Source organism: Octopus bimaculoides, chromosome 28 (genome assembly GCF_046866305.1).
Source record: "Octopus bimaculoides isolate indiv1 chromosome 28, ASM4686630v1, whole genome shotgun sequence".
Classification (NCBI taxonomy): domain Eukaryota; kingdom Metazoa; phylum Mollusca; class Cephalopoda; order Octopoda; family Octopodidae; genus Octopus; species Octopus bimaculoides.
Window position 1 is genome coordinate 10,201,931 of NC_142955.1, and position 18,301 is coordinate 10,220,231.

The following is an 18,301-nucleotide window of genomic DNA, read 5'->3' on the forward strand; positions in this document are numbered from 1 at the left end:
CTTTAATTTATGATTGTATCAGGTGAAGGTGATCATGAGCTGAATACTCTAAACACTAAGTCATGAGTTCAATTCTCAGCAATGTATTGTGTCCCTGAGAAAGACACTATTTTACATTGCTCCAGTCCACTCAGCTGGCAAAAATGAATAGTACTTGTATTGCAAAGGAACTAGCCTGGTCACACTATCATGCTGAATCTCCCTGAGATTAAGGGTACACGTGTCTGTGGAGTGCTCAGCCACATGCACATTAATTTCACTAGCAGGCTGTTCCACTAATTGGATCAACTGGAATCCTTATCATTGTAACTGATGGAGTGCCAGTGGTTGTATCAGTAGAAGTTTTGATTAGATGAAATTGTAGGAGTGAATCAGTTTTATTTAGATTTCAAGTTATCAAGAAAACTCATTCACAAGGGTTGAAGAGGTGAGAAATCAGGAATCCATGACTTGCAGTTGGAATGACAAATGAGTGAGAAGTATAGTGATATCTTGAATGTAAGATATGTCCAACCCATACAAGCAGAAATAATGGACATTAAAGCATTGATGCAATAGTAATACCAGTTTGAATATATTAAAAGCACATTCAGACTTCTAAAGAAGCCATTCACTGTGTTTTGTCATGGAGAAAATTACTCGCTGTAGACATTATGATGTGAATACACCTAAATCAGCTTGCAGTGCCACCTATCCAGACTGTGAGATGCAAGCAGAGGAGATAACTACTCCGAAATGTTTGCATCTCACAGTCTGGATAGGTGGCGCTACAAGTTGATTTGGGTGTATTTTACACCTTTTGTCTACAGTGAGAAATTTTCTCTATGACAAAACATGGTGAATGCCTTGTTTACAAGTCCAAATGGGCTTTTAGCATATTCGAACTGGTATTAACATTACTTATTACGGCTTAGTGTACTCACCCCATAATTTAAGTATGATGACAAATGTTGACTGGAAAAACAAGAGAGAATGTCTCTCTTATCACCTCACAGCACCACCGCCCAGTTTCTGTGACTGAAGAAGAGATAACTACTCTGAAATGCTTGTATCTCACAGTCTGGATAGGTGGCACTGCAAGCTGATTCAGGTGTATTTATACCATAATGTCTACAGTGAGAAATGTCCTCCATGACAAAACACTGTAAATGGCTTGTTTACAAGTTTGAATGCACTTTTAGCATGTTCAAACTGGTATTAACATTGCATTTTTATTCATCACCGCCTAACGCACTCACCCTGTAAATTAAAGCATTGATATATCACCCATGTTACACTATCAAGTTAAATATTACACTGACACTTGCAAATATATCCAATTGAATCATTAAGTCAGAAAGGAACCATGATACAAACAGAACTGATAAACTTATATGAAGGGCATCCAATCGTAGAAACCAAGCTAAATCAGACTGGACCCTGGTGCTCTCCAGCTGTCCAGCTCTGGTCAAACCATCTAACCCATGCCAGCATGGAAAACGGACATTAAAGGATGATAATGATAAATGTAAACTAACAACAGAATCCCTTGAAGGGACACACACAAAAGAATTAACACAAGAATACCATAAGAAACATGAAAGAATGTTTAGAAAATCTAGAATACAACAATGCATACTGGATAATGTTTAATAATCACAAATTTTATCTTATTGGTTAAAAGTAACAATTTTATGCATATCATTATGTATAAAAATATTTATAGAATTATAGGTTTACCAATGAAAAAAAATATAAGAAAATAGTTAAAGAAGTGATTTTAAATTCTCAATCGCAGGATAATGCTAATAATATAGCCTGAACAGGATAAACTACCCCTATTTTGCAGAAAAAAAGTGTAGGTGGTTAGCTGTGGACTTGAACTCACATCTCCGTGATTACGCGTCACAATGCTCTGACCGATTGAGCTAAACTCCCCCACTACAGATTCCTCTAAATAGAGTGCCTTTTCCCCACATAAGAAAGTATGAATATGGAAACATTTCCATGTGGCAGTGTGTGCTTGCTATGTATTGATAAAATTTCTAGAATAATCAAAAGAAAAAAAAAAAACCCTCAATATTCATAAGACTACAGTTTAAGCCAACAAGGAAAAGGATTAAATTCCCACTGCAAAAATTAAAAAGTATGCTTGCTATGTTGTATTTATCACAAGTTGAAACTTGGTGTGGATGCAGTCGCTCTTCTATATGAACACATCCATATGTAGTCAAGTTGCCTTTTCTAGAGGATTTATTATGGGAATCACAATGACATGGTTTCTCTCCATGTCAAGAAAACATGACTCCCACTGAATATGAGTAACATTCATTTAAAACCATCACTGTCTCTCCAAATGCATTTTAAACATCAGACTATATTCCAAAGACTGTATGAACACATCTTTGTGTTCATACAGTGATATTTAGTAGCACACATTGTTATATATTAAACAAATGTGTGAATTCTTTAATTTATGATTGTGTTGGTATATGTTTGTGAGAGATTAAGGTACTTAAATGAGAGAATGATTTACCACAGACATCACAGAGATAAGGTTTTTCTCCTGTATGAATACGTTTATGTCTAGTTAAGTGGTGATGAAGAGAGAATGATTTATTGCAGATATCACAATGATATGGTTTCTCTCCTGTATGAACACGTTTGTGTATAGTTAATTGACTAAACTGAGAGAATGTTTTACCACAAATATCACAGAGATATAATTTATCTCCTGTATGAACACGCTTGTGATTAGCTAATTCACTATTCTGAATGAATGATTTACCACAGATATCACAGTAGTATAGCCTCTCCCCTGTATGAATGCGTTTGTGCCTATGTAAGCTACGATTTTGAAAGAATGATCTGCCACAGATATCACAATGATATGTTTTTTCTCCAGTATGAACATCTTTGTGTTCAGTTAAATGATGCCTTTGAGAGAATGATTTATCACAGATAATACAGTGAAATGGTTTCTCTCTTGTATGAATGCGTTTGTGTACTTTTAAATCACTACTCTGAGAGAATGATTTATCACAGACATCACACTGATATGGTTTCTCTCCAGTGTGAATACGTTTATGTTCAGCTAAGTGACTACTTCTAGAGAATGATTTACCACAGATATAACAGCAGTATGGTTTTTCACCAGTATGAATGCGTATATGAGCAGTTAAGTCACTTCTTCCAGAGAATGTTTTGCCACAAATATCACACTGATATGGCTTCTCTCCTGTATGAATGCGCCTGTGTTTAGTTAAGGTACTGCCTACAGAGAATGATTTACCACAGATATCACAAATATATGGTTTCTCTCCCGTATGAATATGCTTGTGTGTAGTGAGGTAATGCTTTTGAGAGAATATCTTTCCACAGAACTCACAGTCATATGATGTTTCTCCTTTATCTTTGTTTATAACATTAAGAGAACCCAAACTCTTAAACTGAGTGTTAGATATACACTTATTGTCACAAAATTCAGTTCCCATAATTTTTTTCTTTTTACATTCTTATAGTGAATACCTAACAAATATTCCTGTTATTATTTTTCCACTAACCCTACTCTTCATTGGTATTCAAAGATCCTGCAAATTCAGGTGCTGTCCATATTTAGTTAAAATGCAAAACCATCTTCTTTACATTCCAGACAGTGGAGTAAAGAAATGTTGGTACTGATCTCAGCTGAAATATTTCACTATAATTCGGTATCTTGTCTTATAACTTACAAAATTGTGATGGTACTGTGGGCTATTTTTGGATAAAATGAGAAAGGTGCAAGAATGTGAGGGAAATGAGGTAGCACAGGGAGAATGACTGATATCAGAGAGAGAGAACAGAAGTGTGTAAGCAATAAATATGGAGTAGCAGTAGGATGATAATGTTAATACAGCTGTCATTCTACCATACACACGCATGTGCTTTCAGTCAGTCTACAAAGCCAAGTTGTAGCAGACAGACAATAACTAATGAAAACAGTGTTTGTGTGTATCTATGTATGCATGTATGTATGTCACACGCTGTTACCTTTAAGAAAAGGAATGATTTACATCAAAGTTTTACTCTGTTAACATGTATATACATACGTTTAAGACATTAGATATACGAATAGAAATAACTTAATTCTACAACTATATTTGTGATTAAACCAAACTCATTCTTTTTTTCTCATCCCTCTCTTTCTGCACACACAAACGTCTTTCATATCATGCTCTTTCTTGCTCTACTGAGGGACAGCATTTAATGCTAGGGTTTCGTGTAAGCACTTAGGATTACAATTTTGAGTAAGGGTAAGGATTATGTTTAAGCAGAAACTAAAAAGGGATTCAAAGGATTTGAATTTGTGTACAAATTTTTACAGAATTGATCTTGCATATGTCTGGAATTTGGATATGAAAAATATATTCATAAAAGAAGAAAAATAAAAAGGTCTACAAAGTGTTCTTAGTTGAAAATTTTGCTGAGTGTTTTTTCAAAAATATTTACTACTGTTAATTCTCTGAGTAATTAACTCAGGCAATGCTGGGTATTTCAGCTAGTTATTACATAAACAAGGTTATATTGGAGGAATAATGATGATGCCGGTAATGCCAATGTCGTATGATGATCTGAAATAATAGAGAAACAACAGAGTAAGGTACAAAAGATATTTTTAAAAAATAAAGATACAATAGAAATTTTATTATATTTCTATAGAGTTAAGCTGTAGAAAGAAACATGAGCCTTGACAACAGAACAATAATGATAATGATATAACTGTTTCTCATCAATTGTATTATAATAGTATAGATGAATCAATCTATCATAGTATACCTGAATGAATATATATCTATATATATATATATATATACAATATATATATATATATATATATATATATATATATATATATATATATAAAACAACAGTCTAAATAAATAAATATAATAAAATAGAGTAGATAATTATATAAATACTGTAATACATTGGATGAGAATTAGTCTATGTACAGAGGTACAGTCATCCAAATGAGAGTCAACAATGAATGTAGCATCGAACCCCGTGAAAGAGGATGACTTAGAAAGGCAGGGGACAGAGGATTGAAGACTGATCTCAAAGAGATGATAAAAGACTGTGGCAACTGGCAATGAGTGGTGCTAGAAAAACCTGCCCCCCTACAATAAATATTGTGAAGCACATTAGAATATGATGTGTGTAATGAGGGTCAGAGTGTACGAGGTGATATCAAAAGGTTCCCAGACTAGTTATGTTTAATAAAAAATAACTTATTTACTCTTTTACTTGTTTCAGTTATTTGACTGCGGCCATGCTGGAGCACCGCCTTTTTGAGCAAATCGACCCCGGGACTTCTTCTTTGTAAGCCTAGTACTTATTCTATCGGTCTCTTTTGCCGAACCGCTAAGTGACGGGGACATTAAACACACCAGCATTGGTTGCCAAGCAAATGCTAAGGCGACAAACACACACACACAAACATACACACACATATATATATATATACATACATATATACGACAGGCTTCTTTCAGTTTCCGTCTACCAAATCCACTCACAAGGCTTTGGTTGGCCCGAGAGTATAGTAGAAGACACTTGCCCGAGATGCCACGCAGTGGGACTGAACCTGGAACCATGTGCTTGGTAAGCAAGCTACTTACCACACAGCCACTCCTGCACCTAACATCATCTCCTTTGAAATAGTCACTTTACATAGCAATACACATATCTAGTTGCTCTCCTTCAAATGATTAAAAAGGTCATGGTAGAACTCTTGATTGACAGTCTAGCTTTGGGAGACAAATTCTCAATGCACACTACTGTGGATGTTAAAAAAAAAAAAAAATAATAATAATAATGAGCATGCTTTTGATTAAGCTGTCATGCCTTTGAAAAGCCTGTGCTACTCAAAACATTGCAAATGACCCATTGCCTCATTACCATTAGCTTGCCAAAGCATGCTCAACGTCTCTGTAGCAGATTTCCCAAATTTAATGCAAAATTTCATGTTGACTCATTGTTCCAACTTCCTGTCCACGATAAAATTGCAGACAACAGCATACACAAATTTCACAACTTGTGAAGTAAACACAGCAATGTCACTTGGTCACATTACTTCACGAAGGTCATCGCTAGCTCTCACTGTGCATGCAACTGTGTGCCGCCACCTGTTGGTGTGCTACAAAACTACTCCAGGAACTTTTTGATGCCACCTTACATAATAAGTCTACATATGGATCTCCCATTTGTTATATTTCTGTTCAATCTCCAACAGCTGCCCTACATTGCACTACCTTCTCATCTATTACTTACCCTTTCTCTTAACAAAGGGGACTACATCAGATCTGGTAGTATTAGATACATGCTATCTTCACTCCTCATCTCCCAAGTCACTGCCTCTCTCACTTTCTCTCTCTCAATACCCCTCAGATTCATTACTGTCCATTACTACCTAACAGCTCATGGAAGACATTGCGAAAACATAGATATAAAGTAAATATATTTTCAGTAAACTGCCTAGAAATCAAGAGGTAAAATTTTGACACAGCTATTTTACACATATCGAAACATCGCCCTCCAGCCTTTTTGTTTTTTTCAAGTGTTTTAGAATTTCCCATATGAAATGCCGCAAAAAATAAACAAAAACAAAAAACAAACAATTCAATTTCATTCGTGAGTTATTCCGAATGTCCGCCAAAATGAGCATTATAGCTTACTTGCAATGATATATAAAACCGTGTTCGGTGTGAAATATCGTTGTTTACATCATCTGTCTTTCCAATATCTCAAATGCCAATTTATTTTCTTGTGTGAATCAACAGGCACTAAAAATATGACAACAGAAATTTTAAAAAATAGACTTGAAACGTAAACGACGAAATGCATTTACGTAGTGTTTATATACCGACAGAAGAATAAATATGCATGATTTCTAAAACAAATTTCGCTTAAAATATAGAAAAACACACACATTTTTAAATGTACAAAAATTCTGAAAATTTCTAAATCAGTTATATCTCATAGACTTTGCGCCGGAAGGTACTATACAAATGAGGGAGCCTCAGACAAGCTATGATTCTAAATATTTCTTAAAAAAAGAATGAGACTTTGATCTGGTTGTGAATGTGTTCGAAGAACAAATGAAGTAACATTCTTATTTTGAATGTGTTACTTAAAAGGAAGATATATATGAAGAACGAGAAGACTACAACATCCGGATTCTTATTCCGTTTCGTTTCTCCCGGGCATCCTTTTATAATTTCTGTTGACAAACTTTATAGTCTGTAAAGCATTGCAAGAAATTGCCTCACAACACACCAAGACTGGAGATAGGGAAACAAGAATTGATGGAGAAATACAAGTAAGTCTTTAACCCAGTACTGACAAAGTAAGAACAGATTTCATTGACTGATTGTATAAGATAACTAGTATTAAATATGAAGCCTTTCACTATATTTACCTAAGTATAATGACGAAAGGATCTTGCTCATGATGTGAGTAAATTGTACAGCTATCTAAAGTGGGACTGTAGAATTACTTAGATATTAAATAATTTAGATACCATCTGCGTTAAAAGTTATACGTGTGTTGGTGTTAACATTTCCAGTGAGTGAAACATTTAAAAGATAATAGAAAGTAAATATTACAGTGCGGAAGGAAAAAAAAAAGATATTAAAGACCAGTATTATTTTCATTTTACCTGAATACAACTTCAGACATGTTTCTGTATTTTAATCTTTTTCTCTTCACCGAGATGTACTCGATTGTTAAGAAACGCGAAAAGTTTTATCTATTTTCATAAAAACTAACTTATACCAACCTTTCTAATCTAACTGTTATATCGACATCACTTTCTTCATCTCAAAACTAATGGAAATGGTTGTAAACAACTCCGTTGTTTATCATCCGCAGTCTTGTCTCCTTTCTATGACCAACACTACAGCTTCTGTACAACCGGATCTACCGCAGAATTCTGTTATAGCCTTGTGGTCTTCCGTCATTCCATTAAGTCTGGATCGAGAAGTCCATGGCTTTTATATTTAGAAACAAGTGAAATAGATCCGTATATCATCAGAAATTTCTAGTGCGAGACACATATTCCATTTAGTTAGTTTGGGACTTATTTCTTTCCAACTAGTACTATCATAACTAGGTAATTACAAACGTCAATCTGTGATTCAGAATCGCAAATTAGCAAAATACTTATTAATTATACATGGCTTTTACTTACTACTGAAGTAACTTGTATTTTGGATGTTAACTTTTATCAGCGATTAAAACTGGGTTACTGACTGCTAAGTATCTTGGTTATAGACAGATAAATAAATAGGCAATACACTAATAGTTTTACAGCAATCAGATACATTTTCATATGACATATTTCAGGTGAAATTAGAGGGGGAAGTAGAAGCATTTTCTGGGAGGTGGAGAACAATGACCCATTTTCTTAGATAAAACTTTCTAAAAAAAAAAAATAATAAATGAATAAAAATAAAACAATGCAAAAGGAAACCAATGAGGAATGTCAGGAATTCCCCTTCTCTACTTGACTTAACAATGTGCCAAGTTATTGATAAGTTTGTGTTACTGCATATTAAGAGGCTGGGGGTCAAGAGGTCACAGTAAACAGTAACAACTTAGAATAAATTACAGTCAATGTTACCTTTACCAAAATTTTTAGCTGATGCTCTTTAACCCTTTAGTAATCACATGGATAACACTGGTGGCATGGAGAGGGGAGGCCGGTATGCATGGGCGACTGCTGGTCTTCCATAAACAACCTTGCCCGGACTTGTGTCTTGGGAGGATAACTTTCTAGGTGCAATCCCAGGGTCAGTTCATGACCGAAGGGGGTCTCGGCATGCATTATAAAAACACACTATTAAATGTACTAACATTCTGAAAATTTCTAAATCAGTTATATCTCGTAAACTTTGTGTCGAAAGGTACTTTATAAATGGGGGAGCCTCAGACAGGCTATGATTCTATATATGTTTTGAAAGAGAAATGAGGTTTTGATCTGGTTGTGAATGTGTTCGAAGAACAAATGAAGTAACATTCTTACTTTGAATATGTTTCTTAAAAGAGAGATGCATATGACGAACAAGGATACTACATACAACATCCGGATTCTTATTCCGTTTCGTTTCTCCCGGGCGTCCTTTTATAATTTCTGTTGACAAACTTTATATTCTGTAAATCATTGCAAGAGGAGATTGCCTCACAACAACCCAAGACTGGCGATAGGTAAACAGGGATTGGGTAATCTTCAAGTTTAGGGGGATAAAAAAATAAATAAAAATATTCAAGAGAAGTAACTGAACGTCTTACCAGTATTCTCCGTACATCTCTGTTTATAAATAAATCACACACGTGATTTTATTGACGTTAGGGTTAGGGTGTGATTTATTTATAAACAGCTAGAAGAAAACGGATAATACTGGTAAGTCGTTCAGTTATTTCCCTTGAATATTTTTATTTATCTTTTTTATCCCCCTAAACTTGAAGATTACCCAGGAATTGATGAAGAAATACAAGTCTTTAAAGTGGCAAAGTAAGAACAGATTTCATTGACTGATTTTATAATATAACTAGTATTAATTACCTAGCCTTTCACTATATTTACTAAGGTATAATGATGAAGGAATCTTGCTTATGATGTAAGTAAATTGTACATTTATTTAAAGTGGAACAGTAAAATTGTTTATGTATTAAATAGTTTAGATACCATCTACATTAAAATCCTTTCGTTGCCGTATTTATTTTGAGATGCTCTGTGTTTCTTTCAATTAATTTTAAATATAACAAAGAGTTTAGTAAAATAACTTAGTTATCATTTAGGTAATGTTAGGAACATAAATTGTGACTAAGGTTTGGTGGAAGATTTTAATTCAGAAAATTTTGAAAACAAGACATTTGAACCTGAGGTGGTTTCTGCCAGGTTGGTATTGAAAAGGTTAAAAATCATACGTGTGTTAGTGTTAACATTTCTTATGAGTGAAACATTTTAGAAGTTAACAGAGAGTAAATATTACGGTGCAGAAGAAAAAAAGATGTTAAAGACAAGTATTATTTTCATTTTTGCCCCACAATAAACTAATACATGCATTATCTTGTAGCTTTGAGGTTTTTATGGGGTAACTGTTAATTCTTAGAATGATATTGTAGAGTTGGTATGAGGGGCCACATTCCAACCAGTTTGAACATAAAACAGGTGGAATATTTTGGCCAGATATGGCTGGTTTAAAGGCTAATGAGTTAAGGTGTAGGACTGTTTCTCAAGCATTTTTTTTTCAACATACATAAGCACAAGCATGGCTGTGTGGTAAGAAGCTTGCTTCCCAACCACATGGTTCCAGATTCAGTCCCACTTCATGGCATCTTCAGCAAATGTCTTCTTCTACAGCTTTGAGCTGACTAAAGCTTTGTGAGCAGAAACTGAAAGAAGCCCATTGTGTGTGTGTGTGTATATATATATATATATATTACGGAGATGTACTTGCATAGCAAGTGACCTGATCTGAGATCGTGTGCTGGAACGAAAACAATTGCAGCGTGGAAGGTGTTTATAAGCCATTTAAAATAACACACAAAAGCTGTCAGATTCACTTCAGCATTTAAATTTAATTTGTCAAAATATTTTCGTCGCTTTGAGACCGCGACCTGTTCACTGACAAAAAGCACAATTTCATCCTTCAACTGTTCACATAAATGTTTACATTTACAGTTTTTTTTTTTTTTTTTTTTCTATATTGAAATGTGAAATTTTTACCTGTTGTATTTCTATTTTTTAAGTGTCTTCTGTATCTTACACTGTTGTTTCTCTTTTCAGATTATCAAATGGTGCTGGTCTTGAATTGTTTACCTCAAGTACATCATCTGTTCTGTATGGATTATGAATTAAAAAATAATGGGAAATGTTATACAGACGTGATGTGAACATGTTTATATACATCAATGATGAATTGCTATAGTGAAATATTCCTTTTGAACTAGGATAAATAGCAATATCTTACGTTTTCATTATCTGGAATTTCCCCATAATTTTGCATTTTAAGAGTTTCTGGCATATAAAGATATCAGTAAATGTTACAATTGAAGAAAATAGAGAATATTTTTTTTTTAGTAATAAAGTATTATTTTGTAAGGAATAAGTTCTAAAAATGCAAACAAAAAGATATCCATATATTTGTGTTGAGAAAAGTAAAATAGTAGAAAATGACGAATGTGAGAAACTTCAAGAATTGATGTTTACCTGATGAGATGTTGGAAGAAATAAGGAAGTCATCATTCCACTGTGATGTCTGTAAAATGTCATTCTCTCTAGAATCAAACCTCATTAAGCACAAACGTATTCGTACAGAAAGGAAACCACATCATTGTGATATCTGTGGTAAATCATTCTCTCAAAAAAGTAAACTAGCTACTCACAAACGTATTCATACAGGTGAGAAACCATATCACTGTGATATCTGTGGTAAGTCATTCTCTCAGAATGGATACTTAGCTACACATAAGCTTGTGCACACAGGAGAAAAACTATATCATTGTGATGTCTGTGGTAAATCTTTTTCTCATGGAAGTAACTTAACTAATCACAAACGTATCCACACAGGCGAGAAACCATATCATTGTGATTTATGTGGTAAATCATTTGCTGAAAATGGAACCTTAACTAGACACAAACGTATTCATACTGGAGAAAAGCCTTATCGTTGTGATATCTGTGGTAAATCATTCTCTCGTAAATGTGAAGTAAATATACACATACGCATTCATACAGGAGAAAAACCATATCGCTGTGATATATGTGGTAAATCATTCTCTAAAAATGAAAATGTAACTATACATAAGCGTATTCATACAGGAGAGAAACCATATTGCTGTGATATCTGTGGTAAATCATTCTCTCAAAAGGAAAACTTAACTACTCACAAGCGTGTTCATACAGGAGAGAAACCATATCAGTGTGATGTTTGTGGTAAATCATTCTCTGAAATTGGTCATGTCACAAGACACAAACGAATTCATACTGGAGAGAAGCCATTTCACTGTGATACCTGTGGTAAGTCATTCTCTGAAAATGGAGTTTTAACTAAACACAAACGTATTCATACTGGAGAGAAACCATTTCACTGTGATATCTGTGGTAAATCATTCTCTGAAGCTGGCTATGTAACAAGGCATAGACGTATTCATACAGGAGAGAAGCCATATCAGTGTGATATTTGTGGCAAATCATTCTCTCTAACTCATAACTTAGCTAAACACAAACATATTCACACAAGATAAAAACCATATCAACGTAACACATCTGTGGTAAATCATTCTCTGAACCTGGTCATGTAACAAAACACAAACGTATTCACACAGGAGAGAAGCCATATCAATGTGATGTTTGTGACAAATCTTTCTCTGAAACTAGTCATGTAATAGGACACAAACGTATTCATACGGGAGAGAAGCCATACAAGTGTGATATATGTGGTAAATCATTCTCTCTAAACAGTAATTTAACAAGGCACAAACATATTCACTCAAGAGAAACCATATCATCCTGATATCTGTGGTAAATCATTCTATCAAAAGAGTGATTTAATTACATACAAATATGTTCATACAGGAGAAGAGGCATGTCACTGTGATATTTGTGGTAAGTCATTCTCTTGAAAGCTTGGAGTGCCTCTGCACAAATGTATCCATACAGGAAAGAATTCATATCACTGATATATATTATAAATCAAACTCAAAAACACTAATTTGACTAAACATGTAGCTGTTCATTCACTATTAAAATTCATTACATTTTAAAACCATTTCACCTGCTAAACCAGGGGTTAGCCTTGTGGATGTCACTCATAACAGTAATTGTACTCCTTATTAAACCTTTTTAAGGCAGTGTTTTACTGCCAGTTGCATTTCCTGATTGTAACCCTTTTAATCACTTATTGTTGTATGCATGGATACAACAAGCTGACAGAATCGTTAGCACACTGGGCAAAATGCTTCGTGGCATTTCATCTGTCCTTACTTTCTAAGTTCAAATTTCACCCAGGTTCACCTTGCCTTTCATCCTTTTGGGGTCACTAAAATGAGTACCAGTCTAGTATTGGGGTCGATGTAATTGACTATCCTCATTCCCCAAATTTCAGGCCTTGTGCTTATAGTAGAAAGGATTATATGCTATTCCTTAACTAAAACCAAGCTACACACAGTTTCTCAAAGTTCTTTGTATGAAAAGATATCTTGTATAACCATAAATGTATTGATTTAGCAAGAAGACATACCAAAGTGACAACAGCCTGTCAATACTATATTATATAAAACCACAACTGAATCTACAATGCATTATAGTCATTCATATATATTCAGTCTAACATAACACTGTGCAACAAAAAAGATCTATTGTCTGCTACTCAGACAAATGGTGCTGTACTAAACTAAATTGAGTATGCTGATTCCGAATCTGAACTCAGAATTGCTGTAGCATGTCAGGATTTTGAGTTATGCACCGAATTATATATCAATACTATATTTGAATCGGGAATAGTTTAGTTCAAGGTAGATAATTATTATTATAGTATATTAGTACTGTATATAGTATTATAATATAACTAGCTGATGTACCTGGTAATTCCCAGAAAAGCAAGGTTTATCCTTTAGTTCCGTTCTCATAATTGTTTTGCCAATCCAATAACAACAATACAAAGTATGTAGCCCATGAAACAGTGTGCATTTACAGAGAATACCGAACTATCTTATATAGGACCTTGTTGTTAGGAAATCCGAATAAGTTATGAATCCCCAAATCATGAAGTCAGTTACATAATAACATGAAATTAGTGATCCGATAGTAAGAATTCAAATAAAGTACCCCTGAAAAGGGCTCTAATGCATTCCCATAGTATATAGAACTTAGGAAGAAATACCAATAAGGTATGTATACCAAAATTGTGAAGCATGTTACATAATAACAGGCTAATCAGATATGAGATAACAACAATTCAAAGTAAATAACTTGTGTGTTCCCAGAGAATATATCCCTTAGGGGCGCTACTGTTGAAATACATTTACAATGAATACAGAAACAGACTGACTTTTGGTTTTACAGTAGACGTACAAATAAATTTGCATATAGATTTAAAAATAAAATCGCATGTAGATTATCAATACATTTACAACACTTACAAATATTGCAGTTAAATAATAAATACCTGATGATTTGGTGAATCTTATTAAGTTTGCAGAGCTTCTTGATAAACAGTTTTGGTCGATTAGGATTGCCGACACATGAGCATCCCACATAAAGTTGGCCATGGGAGAAAACTGGTTCCACAAGGTTCAAACCTACCACATCCAAGGACTGTCCCTGGGCCTTGTTAATGCTCATTGCAAGGTCATTTTCAACAGGAATTGCAGGCACTTGTACTGGAAAGCATATCCAAGGGAATAAATTGAATTCTAGGAATGAATACGGGCTCACCGCTTGCTTTACCAGTCAAAATTATTGTCCCCAAGACTTAGCATCATCTTTCTTATAAGTCGTGTGCCATAACAAAGCTTCGGTGGATCAAGGTTTCGAAGCAGCATAACTGTTGCTCTAATCTTGAGGTTCATGTTGTGAGGTGGGAGGCAGGGTATTGTTAGACTATTCAAAAATTCAACTGGATAATTCACAGCTTCATCAATGTCGAGTACAGTGTCAATAGAATTGTAGATGTGACACTCACCTGGCAACTGTTCCAGAAGTTTTATGTTCAAATCATCAGCTGTCACATTCTTTGGAACTAAAATGGCATGGGCTTTCAGCCAGTTGTGGTTTGTATACTGATTCCTTAAGTTAGGAAACACCTTATTCATTAGTTCCTTTAAATCAGATACCATGTGTCCAAAAGGCAAGCTTACCCGGCCATCCTTCTTGCCAACCAAAGTGCCATTACCGATGTCCAACAGTTGCTTTGAAAAGGTTCTGTCAGCATCATCACCACTGAGCTGCAGTTTCATGTTGGTTGTGAATCTCTGCTTTTGCACATTGCTCCATAGGTAGGATGACTTTATGCTGACGTTTACCTCATCAGCTCTTGTCCTCTTTGGAACCACAGGAAGGATTTGTCTAAAGTCTCCTGCAAGCAAGACTTGGATGTTAAAGGAAAATATATTGGTTATATATGTGGACCCCTTGTAGGGGCCCTAGCTATCCAATTATAGATTTTTATTAAACTTCAATGAGCCTAGTAACAAACTGGATGTTACTTGAACATTTTTGCAAAGTTTCATGAAAATTTGTTAATGGGTGTAGACGGCAACTTGACATAAACAGACAACTTGTGTTTATAAATGTATGTAGATGGTACACAGTATATTTATGTTAAGGGAATACTCACCTTATTTTTGATTTGCTCAGCTCAGAAATGTTTGAGACACTTGCTCTTGCACTTATGCGTCATGCTGGTCTCCTGTTGTAGGAACCAGCAGTAGTCACCCAACGTGTGGATTGAACCGGCTTTGATACCTTGTTTCCTTCTCAGATATGTCCTGGTGGAGCCTCTCACCATATTCATCACTAAGAGCACCAAGTTTCGTTGGAAAAAAAATTGAGATGAGAATGCAAGAAGTGCATTTTAAGGGACATCCATCATCCCACTCTTTCATATGCTGTTTATTAAATCAGCATAGTTTTCAACTTTATGATTTCCAAGAAAGTTCTGTACAACTAATACAAATGAATCCCATGCCGTCAGCTTAACTGGATTCAGTTTACCTCTGAATTTGCTATCAGGTATCAATTTTCTAATCTCGGGTCCAACGAAAATGCTTGCTTCAGTTTTGCGTCACTTTCCTCTGCACCAAATTTTATTTTTAAGTACTGGAAGTATAGTTATAATCTTGTGCATGCACACAACTCAAAATCCTGACGTACTAGAACAATTCTTTGATTTAGGCTAAAACATGCTTTTACAATAATAAGAGTAGAAATCAATATTATTAAATAATATCAATTTCAACCAGTGGTCAGCATACGTAAAAAACGTCCAAGGACTGTGAATTATATTTAAATATAAACAAGAGAAGAGTCCACTAAGTGGATTCCTTGTTTGCTAAAAAGAGACGTCAAACCGTCCTACCATGAAATCTGTGTTCTCAAATTAGCATATGTTTACTCCAGTAGCAAAATCTTTGTTGACCAGTGTATTAGAAGCAGTGAGAAAACGTACTATCGATGATTTCACACTGGAATCATCAATAGAATGTTTTCTCACTGGGTAAATAACTGAAAAACAAAACATTCTTCTGTATTGGGGATAACATCACTGTACAGTTATATAAATAAATATGCAAAACATTAAAAGAAAATATTCTACTTTAGGATATATTCATGATCTTATATGTATTTTTATTATATATCTTATGTAAATTGTGGTTTAAATTTTATGATGTATATCTCATCAATGAAATGATTCTTATGTTGATTTAGATTTATATAACATTCTCATTTCTTTTATTTATATAATGATCCCTTCATGCCTTTATCATTAAGCTAAATGTTAATTTACAAGTGTTAAGGTAAACTTAGTATTAAGTGGGATGTATAATTTGTGAATCATCATCTTCATTGATGTTTAAATGTCCATTCTCTTAGTATGGGTTGGACATGCCTGTGATACAAAATATCCTTTGTCATCTCATCTATATGTCCCAGAATCCAGAAGTTTGGTTTCACTACACCTTGTGAATGTTCTTAGTAAACTTGGAATTGAAACATTTAAATAAAGCTGGTTTATTCTTACATTATTCTTCTATCATTTTACATATACAACAATTAACTAAAACTTAAGGCTGACACCATAAACTGTAGAATTCACAAACTTGATTATATAAATAAAGTTTCATATTTTTTTATAAACTGATCTTCATTAACAGTTTATTTGAAGTTATATCATCTGTTTCCATTGTTTGATACTAAACACTGGATATTAGGTGTTATTGTGCAGTGAGTAAAGGATAAACAATAGGATTACTTTCTTTTAGCATTCAGATTACTCTGTCAAATGTAATCTTATTTATAGTAAAGATTGTTTGCCAACATAACATGGCAGTCCTGGTTTAGGATGAATGTTGCTGTAATTTAGCCCCAGGAGTGACATTGTCTCCAGCTGGCAATACAACACAATCTGTGTCCTTATATTTTCAAACAAGGGAATATAGCATCACCACCCAGCTCAAAACAATATCTGTGTATTGCAATTTCTGGGTTATTTTGCTTCATCAGCACAGAATAATTGTTTGGCTAGAGGTGGCACTGCCAAATTGCCATTTGAAATATATAGTTTTCAAAGCAGAAAAATATAAGGACACAGATCGTGTTGTATAGCCAGCTGGAGACGATATCTCCTGGGGCTAAATTACAGCAACATTCATCATAAAGAAGGACTGCCATGTTATGTTGGCAAACAATCTTTACTACAAAGTACTGTTGCTGAATATCTCACATTGTGAGATTTAAAAATAGTAATTTTTGTAATCTTATTTATTCTCGTTGTTTTTGAATTAATCATGCATAATCTCATAGCTTTGAGATTTTGATAATGTGATTCTTTACTCTTTGCATGGCATTGTAGGATAGATGTAAGAGGCCAGATCTGGTCAGTTTGAAAGTAAAGCAGGAAGAATATTTGATCCAGACATGGCCAGTTTAAATCATGATGATGAAGGTTATCAAGTGAATGTGATGCAGCCAGCTGGTTAAATGTAGCCAAGTGAGAATCAGTCTAACAAAAATATATTTCTCAACTTCTCGAAATGTTGAAGTGTGATACATAATGCTGCTTGAAAAATTACATTTTTGATTCTTAATTATGATCTCCAGAACAAATAACATGGTATCACACCAACTGTTTGTATGGCATTGCAATTCTTATAAAGACCTTCGAACATTGGGCCTCACCGAGGCGATGACTTCTGACCGAGACCTTTGGAAATATGCTGTACGTGAGAAGACCCGGCAAGCCAAGTGAGACTTAAATCCAAGGCCCCTGCAAGGGTTGTAGCCAGTCCACTTATGCGTACCTTTCCTTCATTGGACACTAAACTCTGCTTGCGAAGACCTGTTGAGGCAAGTGAAATTGAAATCGAACTAAATTTGGCGACTGGCACCCATGCCAACGTTGTCTCCTTCATTGGACACGAAACTCAGCTTGCGAAGACTTATTGGGGCAAGCGAAAGCGAAATCATGATGGCACCTGTGCCCAGCGTCGCCTTTCTAGCACTTGTGCCGGCAGCATGTGCAAGGACTTTCGAGTGAGATCGTTGCCAGTGCCCCTGGAC

General features: G+C 34.7%; 2 protein-coding genes across 4 annotated transcripts; one reads left to right on the top strand and one right to left on the bottom strand.

Annotated features, from left to right (window-relative positions):
- Nucleotides 1-1,613: 1,613 nt before the first annotated feature.
- LOC128251114 (uncharacterized) lies at nucleotides 1,614-9,312 on the bottom strand. Of its 3 annotated transcripts, none has more exons than XM_052977521.2 (2): nucleotides 9,041-9,312; nucleotides 1,614-4,589 (listed from the first exon to the last, which is right to left on the bottom strand). In XM_052977521.2, the coding sequence occupies exon 2, from the start codon at nucleotides 3,471-3,473 to the stop codon at nucleotides 2,454-2,456; it is 1,020 nt and encodes a 339-aa protein (XP_052833481.1). In that variant the 5' UTR covers nucleotides 3,474-4,589; nucleotides 9,041-9,312; the 3' UTR covers nucleotides 1,614-2,453. The 3 variants fall into 3 exon arrangements, with proteins under 3 accessions (XP_052833481.1, XP_052833480.1, XP_052833479.1); XM_052977520.2 differs by lacking the exon at nucleotides 9,041-9,312 and adding an exon at nucleotides 7,796-8,609; XM_052977519.2 differs by lacking the exon at nucleotides 9,041-9,312 and adding an exon at nucleotides 6,693-6,800.
- Nucleotides 9,313-11,136: 1,824 nt separating this feature from the next.
- On the top strand, nucleotides 11,137-16,879 carry LOC149130534 (uncharacterized). The gene has a single exon (XM_089344170.1). It carries the CDS (start codon nucleotides 11,239-11,241, stop codon nucleotides 12,265-12,267), a length of 1,029 nt encoding a protein of 342 aa, XP_089200296.1. The 5' UTR covers nucleotides 11,137-11,238; the 3' UTR covers nucleotides 12,268-16,879.
- The last annotated feature ends 1,422 nt before the right edge of the window (nucleotides 16,880-18,301 follow it).